This window comes from Gallus gallus, chromosome 1, assembly GCF_016699485.2.
Source record: "Gallus gallus isolate bGalGal1 chromosome 1, bGalGal1.mat.broiler.GRCg7b, whole genome shotgun sequence".
NCBI classification, from domain to species: Eukaryota; Metazoa; Chordata; class Aves; order Galliformes; family Phasianidae; genus Gallus; species Gallus gallus.
Genome location: NC_052532.1, coordinates 89,021,597 through 89,037,969, shown reverse-complemented (window position 1 = coordinate 89,037,969; position 16,373 = coordinate 89,021,597). Strand labels below are relative to the sequence as shown.

The following is a 16,373-nucleotide window of genomic DNA, read 5'->3' as shown; positions in this document are numbered from 1 at the left end:
TCCCCAAAAGACAAGATCGCTTTCTATCAACAACAAAGACAACGTTTTATTGAACAAATCTATGTACAGTACAAAAAAGTTTTTAAAATGAAACACTACTGTTGATTTATTGCAGTTTGATGGCTCAGTTTTAATTTGTACTCTCATATAAAATGCAAAGTAAAATAATTTAACATTCAACAAGGAAGCACAAATTTCCTTTCTTGCTGAACCTGTAACAGCTTTTACAAATTAACAGAGTCCCAAAATGCATACGCTGCATTTAATCAGAAAGGTGTTATACAGTACCAAATAAATTAAGAAAATAGTAACACTACCACCCCCTCTGAGTCTTCTGTCCATACCACCGGTGTTAAACGGTAAAAGAAATGAGTACAGCTGAACCTTCAACGTGATATTAAAAAAATCACAGAGTTTAATATTATAAATTATCCAAACTATACAATTTATATAGTTTCAATGAATATGGCTAAATAACCAAAGTACCAGTGACCTTTCCCCCACAGATATGACCACTTGCAATAATTATACTGTTTGCGAAAGGTGCCCACCGAGTGGCAACTCTCTGAGAATTGGAGCTTGCACGACCTTTACAGTGAACCGCCATCAGGTTATTGTTTCTGACGATGAAATTTTAAGTCCAAATTGAAGCCACCTGAAGGAACCTTATTAAAACCTGATTATCTGCAATCAAATGCACAGACTTTGATCCAGTAAAGCTCCCACGTTCATGTGTAACTTGAGGCAGTTTTCATAAACGTCCATGCTTACATTACACACGCACTCCAGCATTCCTTGAATCAAAGCAATACATCCTGATGAATTATTTCCCATTATACGTTTAATGCCTGGGACCGAACCTTTCAATTCTAGACTCAGAACCCTTTTCAGCCCTAAAAGTTGCAGGCTTAGTATAGGATAATACTCGACATACCAAAAACTTCTAAGAAAGCATGTAGAATTATCCCACACACGTTAAAAGATCTTTTTGCTCATAACTGAATACTGCAGCTATCTGAGAATACCAACAGGTATTAGAGAACAGTCTGAAGAAAATACAGTGTCTTCTGAAGTAAAATCTTGACTTTAAACAAAAAATTTTACCACCCACTTGCCATTTAAAGTCAATTTAAGATATTTCTGATAGGCATTAGGTGATTGCTAATGCTCACCTACGTAAGAATTCAGTCTTCCAGTTCTCTCATGTAAATATTCTTAACACGTGGTATAAACAAATGGTGGTGTCCAAGAAAAGCATCTTTGAACAAAAATGAGTTTAATACAGGTACAAAAAATTATGGTCACAGTTTATGCACGTACATAGATGCACTTATCTACACACTTTAAACCAAAAGAAAAAAATACAAGTTTCAGTCATGGTTTTAAAGCATATTCAAACACACGGAGCTCCAGGAAAATGTAAAAAGCACCAAAGATTAAAGGTACACTTAAAGGACTTTACACAAACATTTGCCACATCTATTGACTGAGTTCCCAGATTTTTAAAACTGCAATAGTTTAAAATTAGCTTTCTTCTTTCCCCCCCCCCACCCAAATACACTTCAGCAAATTTAACAGATGTTCAGCAAAGAAAGGGGAGTCTGGGAACATTCAAGATGCTAACTGGGTCCTTAAAAATTACTCGTAGTTGGTAGCTTGAAGCGAAAAAAAAAATGAGAAGTGAAAGTGCATTTTGCTGATACAGTCCCTCGTGTTTGACATTTTTTAATGTATTTATATATGTAAATATTCATACAGACCGTGTGTATGCAATATATATGAATGATACATTTAAACCACTTTTTTTGCAAATGCAAAAAGAAAAATTCTTTGGTGCCTCAAATGTCATAAAGATCTCTCAAAGTGGGCCAGCCATTGATAGCAATGTAATGTACACATATCTGTGATCATAATTTTATACCCTTTTATGTTAAACCAACTTAAAGGAAAGGCAAAAAAAAAAAAACCCAAAACCACTAAAATGACGAAAAAAATCTGATTTTGTGTTCTTTTTACCTCTCAGGAAGGAAGAAGGAAGCAGAATTAATGCAAATATCTGCAACTTCACAGAGGATTATTAGCAGAGGCACTACTGAAACTATTAAGTTCCAGAACTATTTAACAGCTTATTTTACAGTGAAACCCTTAAATTTGCACGTGTGAGCCATTACTACAATGAACAAATCTTTTATTTACCTCTTGGGTCTTTTACTTGTTAATTTTTATGCATCTCATTTTAAGCAAGCTGATCATCTTAGTAAGTCATACAGATGTTGTGATGAACTATTCAGGAAGCAAGATAGCTGAGTAGGAACAGTTGGTCTTCGCTGTCCTACGTTTCTGTGCTGGTGTCATTTGTACACACCATTTTTCACCACTGGATTTTCTGTGATTATCATCACACAAATATTTTCAGGTAACAACACAGAACATGACTTCAAAAATAACTTTTATGGCAAGATATTTTAAGACAGTTATTAGAGGATAAATTAACACATTCATTAGACAATGTGTATGTCTGCCACACCTCTGGGGTGTGGAGATCAAAAACTGTAACAGCATCTTTTTGGTTTCATAAGATCAAATAAACTGATTTGGAATGGAACCATAAAGATCATCCGGTCCAACTCATGCTTCCAAACATCCTGTCTTTCTTTGGGAACTGGACAGGTGACAGACTCAAAATTCTTACCTTCACAGACTTTGCAATTGTTTTTATGAACTGTCAGTTGCTGGATAAAGTGCTTAACGTTAACTTAGCTCCTTCACTAACTTCTGGGAATGGCTATCTTCTCAAGAGATGCTGCTAGATACAGTTGTACTGTATCCTAAGGTTGAGCTGATGCACAATTTTCTCCCTTCCTTTAGACAGCAAATAATTTATGACGATATTGAGTTGCGGCCTACCACCATTAGGTAATACCACACGTGTGAAATAAGCTCTACCTGATCTTTTGCCTAACTTGACACACATCCCCTGGTTTCATCTGTCATTATTTCTTTTTTAAAACAAAGAAATAAAATTAAAAAAAAAAAAAAACACAACAGGAAAACTTCTTAAGTTCTCTTCAGTCACGTCAACAACTGAAAGATCCCTGTATTTGCATAAAACTAATTAAACTCTCCTCTGCAGTGCAAGTCTACCCCTCTGCACACTCTGCATTTGTTTCGTTCTGCTTCTGTTAATATTCACACAACTCGTGCTCTTACTGCTTGTATTAGCCTTCCTGTATGTAAAACAGACGTTTTATGGGACACCCTACATGTATTTTAACCACAGACTTGTAAAGGCCTTCTCCTGCATGCATTTGATTTCCACTTTGCAGAACTTAGGTAATATCACACCAACACACTTTTTGCTTGCGCGCTCTGTACTTCAAGGGTTGGGCTTTCTTTTTGCTGTTAGAGCTTTCCATCCACCTTAATCTCTTTCTGCATTACTCTTTTTGGATTCCAAGTACTAGGTTACTAAATGAGCTCCACACTTTTTAGCTGATAATGGAATCACATACTCAAACTTCGAAAAAAGAATGTTTAGTTCCTCTACACATTTCTTATACATTTCATCATAAAGTGACACATTCTTGAATGACTTCTTCCAAGCTGAGTGGATGAAGAGCCTCTAACCACGTTTCATAACTAAAGCAGCTTACAGAACCAGCTGTTTTTATTTCTATAAGGCAATTAATGCCTCTGCTTTCTCTGCCTCCTCAGCTGTACGCATTGTTTTCCTTAGACCTCTGTGCTAGAAAGACTGCGCTGCTAAGCTTCAATCACGCATTTGGAAAGGATGTGGCTTTTTGGATAACTGGTACTTTGGGGATTTTGTAGCAACCTTTCTGGATTCAAAAGCTGCAGAGCTCCCATTACTCCTCTGCGAGTTCTGTCTAGAAAATGTGCTTTGTCTTTATCAAGGTCATGTTTTCTTTAGTAATTTGAGACTGCTTTATGATTTAAGGCCAACTGGGAAACAAACTCCTGCTTCTTCATGTAGTGTTTTCTTACACCACTCCTCATTTGATACACTTTCCCACAACGTTGAATCAGGCACCTGCAAAATAGAATAAATACGTTAATCCTCATTTCATTCTCAGTGTAAATCATCCCTCCATTTGGAACATTGCTCACATTTTCCTACATGTGTGGCTTCAAACTTGTAAAAAAAAAAAAAAAGACAGACTGAAATTCTCTTCTCTGTGTTTTAAGAAGTATTCTCCATAAGAGATGCCTACCAATTTTCATCACTTCTTTTTATTGTAGTCAACACATGTAATTTGAACTTCCACTTTAGTGCAATATTATGTTTCAAAGTTCAGGTCGCTATTGATGTCAGTGACCTTCCTCTCTTTAAATTCTATCATACTACAACTGCTTACAAGTGGTATGTGTCATTCTTGGTCCATCGGACAGCCTGTTTACAAGAACCACTATCTGTTTGGTATTTGCCTCCAAACAAACAGACCCAGAAGAACTGTAAGACTTACTTTCATCATCTGAATCGAATCCAAAGAGCGTCTGACATTTCTTTTGTGCAAGATGAGCCTCAAGTGCTTCTGAATTACAGTAGATGGTCAAGCAGTTGCCACATCTAAATCTTTCTGTTGTTTTACTACAACATTTATCTTGTTCTGAATGAGCATCTACTTTATCAGTCAACATTTTTCTACGTTTTGGCATGCTAATGTATCGTTCATCAAGGTAACTTGGAGGCAAGGGTCTAACATACGGTTTTGTTAAGATGACACCATATGAAGTGTTTTCTGTTGTCTGATTTGGTTTAGAAGGTAGTTGCGAGGCAGCAGCGTTATTTTGTGGTGTATCGTGAGAATTCTGTAAAACGGGTAACACCGACCCATTCTCTGTCCTTGTTTCATCCACCACTCTGTCCAAAGGTGTTTCTGATGACTTTGATGATGTTTGATTTGGGTCACTGTGCCCATTGACTAGTTGGTCGTTAACATTACAGTTTTCAGAATTTGGCTGTAACACAGGTGTCTTTTGGTCTATCAAAACCGTCGCAGTGCCCTCAGATGAACTTTCATTCCCATTCTGCATTACATTATTTGCTTTCTTCTCAATACTTTGAATATATGTCTTTGGTTCTGTAGAATCCTTCCTCGACTTCCACGTTGGAATCGGTAGATCTACAGTTTCTTTTTCATTAACAGATTCATCATCATCATGGCAACTACCAAGTTCTGAAGGGTCATCTGAAGAATCCTTTTCACTGGCATCTTCTGAACATTCTGATGCTTTACTTAAGTAATGCTGAGCCTCGTGTTCATACAGCAAAGGGAGCTCCTCAAATAGCTCACAACACTCTGCAAAATTGCACTGAGCTTTAAAAACATTATGACTTTTTGTATGCTCTGCTAGCTCAGTTGACAGCTTAAATCTCTGATTACAATTGAAGTGTAAACAAAAGTAAACATTTGGATACACATGTCTCTTCAGGTGGTCTATAAAGTGTTGGGAATCAGCAAATTTTCGCTGACAGAACCGACATTTTCCTTTATTCCATTTCATTATATGTTGCTGAACCTTCAAATCAGTCGGATGAGCTTTTCTTGCATGTTTATTGAGAAATCGGATCTTTTTAAACACTCTAGCACAACCATTAGCAGGGCACTTCAAGCTTCCTTCTTGATCCATAGCATCTATATATTTTTGAGGAGAAAAAGCTCCATTCACTTTATGCAAAATAGGTGACTCTTTACTGGAGTTCTCATCATCTTCAGGCAAGCTTTCTGTACTTAAAGCATCAGGAGCATTATTAAAGCAGCTGTCACAGCTACTATTTTCAGTAACATCATCCTGGTCACTTAGATGGTTTTCCACTGCACTGAATACCTTCAGTTCAGCCTTCTCCTGTTCCATGTCTGCACTTGGAACTATTGCAATCTCTCTTTCGTCCTCTTTAGAACCAACAGAACCCCCATTTTCAAGAGAGGGACAAACATCAGAACGTTCTAGTTCATTACAAACCGGAGCCTGCTTACTGGCCTCAAGAACTGCAGCAAGATGTTGCCGTTCTATCTTTCTGACGTGATTCCTTAAGTGCTTTAGCATAAGTCCTTTTTGCCTGAATTTTCTGTTGCAAAGTACACAGGAAAAACTGCCCTTTTTCTGGTGAGCTTGTGCATGTTTCACAATGTGATCACCAAAGAATTCCTTGTTGCATATCACACAGCGGTGTCTTGGTACAGTATTATCTAACATTTTAGATGCTTCAAGAGCTTCATGGTTCTTTTTGGCATTACCTTTGGACTGGGCGTCAGAGGGGTCTTCGGGGTCAAGCTCCCCATTGCTTACATCTGTTGAACAGACATGTTCCTCACTCATAGCCCTATACTCTGTTATCTTCTCTACATTTGCAGTAGAGTTTTCCAGTGTAGTTTCACTTAAGCCAGCAAAGGCTTTATCCTCCAATAATGCTAAACAATTCTGCTTGATCATCAAGAAATTCCAAAACTCAGGATCAAAAAACAAACCTTTTTTCAAAATAGGAAGCAATTCAAAACGTACACGGTTTTGAACGGAACTAGTGCATTCATTATATTCTTCATCTGCACATTTATATAAATGTTCAACTGTGTAGTAAGATTCCAAAGTGCGCTCAAGAAAAAAGATTGAAAGAGCACAAATTCTGAGGATCTCCAAGTCATTTGGCAGAAAGTGAGCAATTGCTTTGTAAATAAGACTTTTCATAGTGGGATCTTCACGGAGGTCCAACTGTAGGGCACATCCACATATCTCAACACATATCTGAAGACCGTCCTCACCGACCTGCAGAAAGGAAACAATTTTATACAGTATCATAATTATCCTTATGGGCTTACTGAAGTCTATAGATTGAAAGTAAAATCTAAAGAAGTCTGACCTACGGCTCTGTGAGTGTGAGGGGGAACTAGAATAAACAGTTCCCAAATATCAGCAGCAGAGTGTAAGCTGCAAAATATTGCCTTTGATTTTCAACAGTGACCACCAAGGACGCTGCAACAGCCCATACTCAAGCATTTTACAGGCCTCAATTTTCAGAATTGACAAGATATCTTTCTAACGTGCAGAATTTCCCTTTCCACACTTGAGGCTGGGGATCCCCCTCAAGATTACCATTATGAGGGATGGTCAGAAACATACTACCCAACATATGGCATACTAGTAAGAAGAGTTTCAGTAAAGCTTAATATCCACCCATATATGCATGTGTTAAAATATATTTATTTATATCTTGGTTGTTAAAAAAAAAATGCAACTTCCTAAAACTACTACATCAAGTTATTCATGTCACTAGAAGCATTTTAGAACACATACTATGATTAAAATCTTGAACAACAACAAATCATTGCATTCAGAACTGCAGAGCATTAACCCTGAGAAAATAATAATTCATTTATGCAAATGCTTAGGGAACAGAATATGGAGAAGCTCTGTTCAATCAAGTAAATGATAAAAAGCAACGTGTTTAGAATCAGCTGGCACTCCCATGCACAAAGGGTTGCACATTACACTTTCTCTTTTTTTTGGCAAGTGTTCGTAAAAAAGAGCAGAAAACACGGAAAGTAAGACATATAGCATATTTTTTCTGAAGCAAAATTATGTTTTCTCTCATCTTAGTCTAGCTGTTCCTTCAATTGTGCTACGTTAAGCATCACTTCCCATTTGGTTAGAAATTGTGGAAGGATTCGGAACTTAACAAGAGTGAAAGGCAGATACAATGGCATAGAACTCCTATTTCCTGGCTGAAAGAAAAAAACCACCACCACAAAAAAGTGAAAAAAAACAACCACCACCCATCTTTCACATTTATTCCATGTATTTATAAGCAGTTTCCCCATATGTTTATGTAGAACACCATTTCTCAAGTTTTCTGCGTTTTTCCAAAAAGGAAGAAAAACTTACTTGACACAATTCAGTCGGAAAGAAGTCATGAAAACACACAATAGATCAAAGGCAAAACTGATATTGACACATTTGAAAACCTGACAAAAGCTTTTAATTCTATGCCCTTCCCTGTCCCTTCTTCCCACTCTACAGAAACATCAACATTACTTCTGTTTACTGGTAACACAAAGTGGAGGGAAAGAGTAAAGAAGTAAACAAAAAACAGAACTTACTTCATCCTTAATGACTTTCATGAAAGGGAAAATTACTCTGACATTTGTAGCAATTCTTAAAAGTTGGTAGCACTGGTCAACAAATACTTGTTTTGAGGGGTTAGATTTAAGCTGCAGTTTACTCCAAATGAAGATCAGGTCCCTATAAGCACAGAACAGAATACGTTGATTATGTTGAGTATTAAAGAAGCCTATCACTAAGTATGACAGGTTACAAAGAGCAACGAGTTGCATATTCTGCAACCAAATTTGTATTTGAGAGCTTAAAACCAATCTAATTAACACGACAACTATATACAAAGCGCACAACAGAAAACGGAACTTGACTACTTTGTTAAAGCATTCAGGGTATCTCCTATCACTCAGCCAATTAAGTATGCAACAAAATATTAATGTATTCAGTATAGCATCAGAGAACTGCACAGTATAATCAGACGCTACAGTACCTAGCCCTTAACACCACAAGCAGCATACATTAAGCTGCACAGTTTGTGTTCTGGGATTAAATTACATTCACTGCAACAATTAAGAGTCTTTTGGGGAAACAAGATGTGGAAAACAAGACTATTGTCAAAATGTAGTCAGCAATATAGACTGTTGAGAAGAAATGCTTTCTCCAGGTATTTATATTAACTTTTCTTTTTTGTCTGCTGTCATCATCAGTCTTCCTAACCAATAGCAGCTACAGAAATATCAGTCTCTGTCACTATTCACATATCTCTATCATTCAAGTCAAACAATATTTCTAACTGATACAAGGAAATGTAAGAACACATTGCTACACCCCTGCAGCAGAGCTCTTACACAAGTAATGTGTTCAGTCTATAAAATATAGCTGACTAAACTCTACATCCTGTAATAAATACTATGTTCTTTAATTCAGAGACTTTTACAGTCAAATCTAACTCTTAGTTATATGAAAATTTGGCACCTCAAAGATTTTACATAGGACCTGATGAAGATAAGACTACACAGAAATTCCCATCGTAACATTATGATGAAAAAAGGTGAGCAACTGACTTTCATCTTCCAAAGGAAGATAACTTCTTTCTTCTATCAGCCTCCTCCCTCAAAAGATGCAAACAGTCACTGACAAAATCCTTGGCTGATATTCAAGAGTCCATAGTCTATGCCAGATATAAATCAGACACACTTTTTAAGATAAGCTTAATCTTACAGGGGTCAACATCTGCCTGAAGAGAAGTGACAGAACTGACTATGTCAGAACACTAACTTTGTTCTTAAATTTAGGACAGCTCTATAATTCTGTTTGACATGTTAAGCATTAATTGAGCCAGATATGAGATCTTGATTGCTTTCTTTCATCAGAAACCAAGAAAACTGAAGTAAAAAAGGCTTACACAGGGGAAACAGTGAAAAGGGAGCACTACAAAAACAGTTCTAACAACAAAATTAGTCTTAGAGGTTTTCTAAAGATACAAGCTGCTCACCTTTGCCTTTACCTGGCTGGAAATTTAAGTTCTTAACATGTTTTTCCAAACTTTACACCGAAGTTTAAAAATAGTGTATTTGTGGACCAAATCATTCATTAAAAAAAAATTAAAAATGAGCTAAGTCTCAACCATAAGTACAAGTAAGAAAGAATATTTTTGCTACAGATGCTGTTTAGTAATTATTTAAACTCGCTGTTTATTACTGTTGAACAGAATTGCAGATACTGCTCTATGACTTTGCTCTGCTCTGTTTCATATCAATTCAGAGTAAGCCATTTCAACATTAAACCCAGGGAAAACTCAACATTGGTTTTCAGATAGACTAGTGGTTTAAGTGGCATATGATTTGTTCAGACAAGCATGAAGGCCTGACACAAGAACTGAAAAACAAACAGAGAAAACTGAAGGAAGGAACAGCTCCATAGGTTAAGAGCAAGTCATTAGATCAGTTTTACCACTGTTTGGCTAGATCATGATAGGGAATATTTCAGATCTATTCCTCTGTAGACACAGAGGCTTCTCCTTCTCAGGCACATTTCTGACTTTCATAACTGTGGGTTAAATCAGTCCTGAACTTCTGATTGGACTCCATTTCAACTACTTATATACTTTTCATATAAAGTTTAATTAACACTGAAGTCAACAGCACACAGGATATTTCTATGGCACTGACCACAACACAAATAATGCTACAAAGTAGGCAAGGGCAAGGTTTTTTTTTATTATTATTTGCTTGTATACTACATATGTAACATAGCATAAACACTTGATGACATACTCAAAACTTTTTAGGTAAGATAACCTAGTTTGTGCTATCGCCCATGCCTAAACTGTAATTGATATGCCTAGGGCAACTTGAATTGTTATTTTAAGCTCAGAGAGCAACTGGGTATTCCAGACAGTCAACTCACCATGTTATACCAAAAGCACTGTGTTTCCATTAGTGACATAAGAGGATGGTTGAGCCTGCCCTACTTCAGCTAATCTAAAACATTTTCTACTGTTGATAAGTGGAAAGTCTGCCCTTCCTTGAGTATACATTGCATATTTTACCAAAATGTACATGCTGAACAGTTATCCCAATTGCTAAAACTGCCTAAAGGCGAAAGACTGAACAAATATATGGAAAAGAATTCCTTGACTTAACAAACATGAATTACTTGTAAACAACCAAAACAGCATTTAAAGACTGTTTGGCAGAGAACGCAGGCCATTCACCTATTCCTATCCCAACAAAATTCTGTCTTCCTGAGGACAGATCACTTTTTGATACAAGAAAGTCAATCATGTCATTACAGACTGATCTCTGATTGACAACCCTGTATACAAATAATTCTAAGCAAGACCTACCACAGTTGGTTTTTTTTCTGAGCAGCTTACATGTAGGCTTTCACTACAGAAAAAGAATAATGCAGATAACCTCAATACAGACAACAGTAGACAGAGCTGTCTAAATTTCATCTTTGTCTGAGATAATATGAGAGCTAATGGTTTCAGCTCAAAGATCATACAGAGTACTTCACATGAAGCAATAGCAGATACCTCCTATTTACAGCTTTCTAAGCTATTTTGGTATCTTGTCTTTGCTAGCAGCGATTGCTGTTAGATCTGCAAGGCCTTCAATTCCAAACAAGGTAAAATGACTTGCGCTGTGCTTGAAGAAATGAACATCTTCTCTGGGGAAAAACACATGATGTGGGTTAACCTGACTCCAACTTCTTTCAAAACTTGAACAACAGTTCAGTCACGCTTAACTGCTTCAAAAGCTTTGCCCCAGTTTACATTATCCATTAAGCACTAAGCAGATTTCTCTTATTTGGTATGCAATCATTACGACCCAGCATCTGTAAAGAACCAAACAGTTATTCCACCTGAACAGACACAACTGCTCTAAACTCATTGTAAGATCACTATGTTTTATATTCTGAACAGAAGATTAAAATACTAGAAGAAGCTAGAATCTGTTTCTTGATAAACATTTTGAACAGAACCGTAGCCTATTCTGGTTAGGAATTTCATTACTGATATCCACTTAACCCAAGGTAAGGACCAACATTTTGTTTTGAATTTCCAAAACAGATGCTTTAAAATTTGAAAATCAGCTAGGTAGGAGCAAGGCTAATGTGTTTGTTCTGACAGCAGAAGGTATAAAAACCGAAAGCATTAACCATGTTACTCATAAGTTACGTCCAAAAATTTCCTAATAAGAAAGAATTCAAAAGATGCAAGATTTGGGCAGCGATCAGCAATGCTGGATTACATTTTAAACTTTAGCACTGGGTTCAGACAAACTACATGCTTATTTTGATTTAAATTCATCTGTTCTGCAGGAATAGCCACTGCCATCTGTTTCTGGACAGACAGGACAAAAAATGCCACAGAATAACTAGGTATTGCCAGGACATTATGAATTTATGTCAACAGATTTCCAAAGGTTTTGATTCAATGTAATCAACCACTTATCCAGCAGCTAAAGTAAAATTAACGAAGTGACATTTGTTTAATCACATTTGATCTTCATCTAGAAGAAGAGAAGACGTATCTTACTTCTCAGTTCCCTTGACCCTGGAAGCACAGAAATTCTTTATGAATTCTAGACTCCATATTTAAATTGGTTATGCAAATCATCTTCTTGGATTGAAAACTGTAGATACTTGCAGACTAAGCCTTTTTGTTTCAACTACATAATCAGCATAACCAGAACAATTAAGCACACTTTATCAAGTCACACAGACATTACTTCAGGTAAAGAAATTGTTCAAACTAAGCATAGAGATTACCTTCCCCAGACATCTTTCAGTTCCGGGAATGATAAAATTAGTTTTGACCCTTCTTTAGAAAACTCTTAGTAGCAACAGAAGTATTCAACTATCAAGCCATAGTAGCGAATACAAAGACAATCTTACTTAAGCCTTTCTTAGAGAGCTACATTGCATTATGGCTTTGTTTTTGAGATAGAAATTTGCATAATCCATAGCACAATTTCAGAACCACATATTCTCTTTTAAGACACAATTGTAACATACTACAATTTGGTTATTTTAAGCATTAACTGGCATCTAATTAGCTGGACAGGAAAATATCTGCATTGCCAGTGAGTCTAGAGGCACTTTGCCAATAATAAATGCCATATTTGTAGGTATCTGCAGACTAAAGAATCTGAAGGCTCATTTTCCTCTTCTTTTGAAGCAGGTGTTACATACTATGAAGAATACCACTGTACAGGACTGCATGAAAAGGCAACAGGAATAACAGAAGTACAAGAAACGTCCACAGGTCAAGTAAGAATGGTTTCATCTGGTATTTTAAACTTCAGCTATAAATCAAAGTCAGACGAATTTCATTTCAGCAATAAGCATTTATCTGCTGAGCTGCTTCACCAGAAATAAAGTATTTACCATATACAATACATGTCCCCATTTTGGAGCTGTGGGACTAGGAACGATTCACATAGTTGTAAGGCTAAGGTAGTCTTCCCTTCTTTTTCAGTGTTGCAGATGATCTCAATTCCACTCTTGCAATCAGTCCTCAACAAGTGCTATATAATTAAAATAAAATCAATTTAGATAAATTTGCTAATACAAAACAAAAACCTATCAGACCTTGCTATATTAAAGAAGCCACTAATAGCTGCAGGAACTATTATTATTTCTTTGGAATAGCTTTTCTTTAGGCCTGTGAATAGAGACTTTGGAGAGATTTAGAGCTGTTCCATATTTCTTAGAGTAATGCAAGTCAGAATTTATCAGAGAAATTAAAAGCTACACAAAAGCTTTTTTTTGCATGATGGTAGGTTGTTTTTTTCCTTAAAAAAAAAAAAGTTAAGATAAACATTGCTTTCCAGAAAATGCTATCAGTGGTAAGAGAACAACCACATTTAACTAGAAGGTAATGTTTTACATACTGGAGCAACATTACAGAAATGTTAAGGCTAACAAAGCTGTATAGCACACAAAACACTGGACCAATACTAAGTATGCTCAAGTGGTTTTGATGAAGTAATAGTCAACTGTAAAATAATAGTCATTACACTGAAGTTACACAATGTTAGTGACTTAAGATAAATAGGGAATATATATACACATAAGTAAACTTGACCAAAAAAGTGCATTTAGGTCAGCAAGATTTCTAGGCACTTAAATTTATCTTCTCAAAGCTTAAATCAGCTCTAAATTAAGCAATACCAGTGTAATTGCTGATTTTATGACATTTCTTCCTACAAAAATAAAGAATCCATGTGCTGCTTTTGACACTTTGCGCATAACAAGTACCACTTCATTAAAAAGAAATACCAACAAACAATACCTCCTGGAATAGCTGATCTTCTAATGGTGACATATAAAGACAGGTGAAAAGAGCTTGATGGAAATACAGATCTTTACTGATATCTGGATGATTTATGCAAGATTTGATAAGAGCCATTGCCTCGGGGATGCGTTCACAGGCAATAAGGTATCTGGCACGTAGTTCAAAGAACAGTGGATTTTCAGAGCTTAAATATTTGTTAACTGTACAGAAAAGAAAGATTTAAAGGCAATTAGAACATTAAGTCCAAACACCAAATACATTTAAATTTATCTCTCTTTTTAATAGTGCAATGTCAATAAATAATATAAACAAAAAACTCTGCTAAAGAAGCTATCAAATATTCAAGTAAATGCCATCATCAAGAATCTATCCTTTTACTTGGAAGCAGAAATCGTTATTTTCATTACAATTGTTTTTGCTTTGATTACAACAGATCAACTCAAATTGCTAACACTGATTAGTAGAACACATACAATTCAGCAGCAGATACAAAATTGGCTTGTTGTCTGAAAGATGGGATCTACATCACTTTCAACACTAACTATAAATATTTAAAACAACTTGGCATACTCATTACCCATTAAAATGTAGGAACTTAGAGTATGGAAAAAAATATCTGCAGTTTACATGTTTTAAACCTTTGGTTCTGCTTAGAGAAGTAGAATATAAACCCTTCCTTCCTCTAAATACGCTGCTTTTAAAGAAAATTAAATTTGAAATATATATATTAACATCTCGATGTTGATACATTTAAATAGCCCTGAGCTATAGAAATTGCTTTTTCATACTTACAAGCTAACGTTAAAGCTAGAATTTCAACAATATCTACTGAAACAAGCAATTAACTGGAAAATAAAGAAACGACAACTTTTAGTTTGCTATTTGAAAAGATCATACAGATTCTAACATTAAAAGTTAAAATGCCACTCAAGCATACAAAAGCTGTAATACTGCTTTTATTATGAGAATTGTTTGCATCTTCTCAAGCAAAGGCACTCTGAGATGTCAACTATGTGATAATGTTAATATCGAAGATGGTCTTGCATTCTTGGCAGCTCACTTATCAAAGAGAAAGAGTCAGAAAAGTCAATTTTTAGTGCATAGCCTGTACTACTACAGTATTTCACAACTAAAAAAACACCTACTATTTTCAAGTCATTTAAGGCTAAAAGTCAGCATGGGAAGTTTATACCTTAAAAAGAACCTGCATGAAGAAAGTTATAAGCAAACTAAAGGGACAAGAGATTAATATATATATTACATATATACATATATATGTATGTATGTGGTTACTGAAAACCACTATCTGAACAGCCAAGAGAAGATATTTCCCAAAATAAAATATCACCTGCACAACAAGCTTTCATTTACACTGAATTATTTTTTAAAGGATCCTTGGTTTGAAAAACACACTTCATGCTCAGAAACAGGATTTCTCTGCCATTCGTATTTGATGAAAGCTAATGCCACTATATGCAAGTGAACATTTAAGGTACACAATCCAACACAATACAAGGTTTTCGATCAGATTTCTTAATAGATATACTCTAAACTCTACTATAATAAACCTTACTCCCACTACCCATTAGCACTTTTGGGTACAAACATTATAAAGATGAAGGTGGAAAGAAAAGCCAGTATTTTACAGTGGTTATATAAATGCAGGGGACAGCGATCACACAATAATCTTTAAGGCCATGTAAAGGCATCTCTTTGTTGGACTTCATATACTTCAGATAACAAATCCAATTATCAGTTTCCTATACGAACATTATCCCACAGATTACTGAATATTCACATCAAAAAAATCTTAATCCAGAAACATTTAGCTCGTGTTATCTGGTAATTTTAAGAAAATGCTGTATGTATAAATGGTTATAACATCCTTTTCCTTCAAATAAGTAGAGATTGCAGACTACAGTACTGCTTCATAGAATCATAGAATGGCCTGGGTTGAAAAGGATCACAGAGATCATGTAGTTTCAACCCCCTGCTATGTGCAGGGTCACCAACCAGCAGACCAAGCTGCCCAGAGCCACATCCAGCCTGGCCTTGAATGCCTCCAGGGATGGGGCATCCACAACCTCCTCGAGCATGTTGCTTGTTATATCATTCTCACTTTCTGTGAGATAAATCCTTAGCTCAGTATGCTCCTCCACTTCGCAAGTGAGAATTGCACTTTTGATGTGAATTCCCAGTGAACGAGGTCTGCTGTACGCTCTAACACTGCTTTTAAACAGACTGAGCTCCCACTAAACAACTCACAGGGCTCTGCTCCCTCCCTGTTGTGGAATGTCCTCTTTTTCCAAGAGGGCATTTACAATGCCTCTAACTCTCCAAAGCAGAAGACAACTGTTAACTATATTAGCATTTAGGCAAGCCTGCAGCACATTAAAAACAGTTTGAAGACAACATCTATTCTTGTCCAGGCAGTGTGTGCAGCACTTTGCTTTAGAGCAACAGATGCCAGCCGTCAGCTTAGAAAATAATTAAC

The 16,373-nt window shown here is 36.1% G+C and overlaps 1 protein-coding gene across 2 annotated transcripts in view; it reads right to left on the bottom strand.

Moving 5' to 3' along the window:
* Window positions 1–20: 20 nt before the first annotated feature.
* Window positions 21–16,373, bottom strand: part of ZNF654 (zinc finger protein 654) — a 38,042-nt gene continuing 21,689 nt past the window's right edge. For both annotated transcript variants that reach the window (XM_416639.8, XM_025144348.3), the window contains 5 exons: window positions 13,877–14,079; window positions 12,970–13,109; window positions 8,118–8,259; window positions 4,485–6,786; window positions 21–4,051 (listed from right to left, as the gene is read on the bottom strand). In XM_416639.8, coding sequence (XP_416639.4) covers window positions 4,044–4,051; window positions 4,485–6,786; window positions 8,118–8,259; window positions 12,970–13,109; window positions 13,877–14,079 — 2,795 coding nt within the window. In that variant the 3' untranslated portion in view covers window positions 21–4,043. The remainder of the gene's footprint in view (window positions 4,052–4,484; window positions 6,787–8,117; window positions 8,260–12,969; window positions 13,110–13,876; window positions 14,080–16,373) is intronic.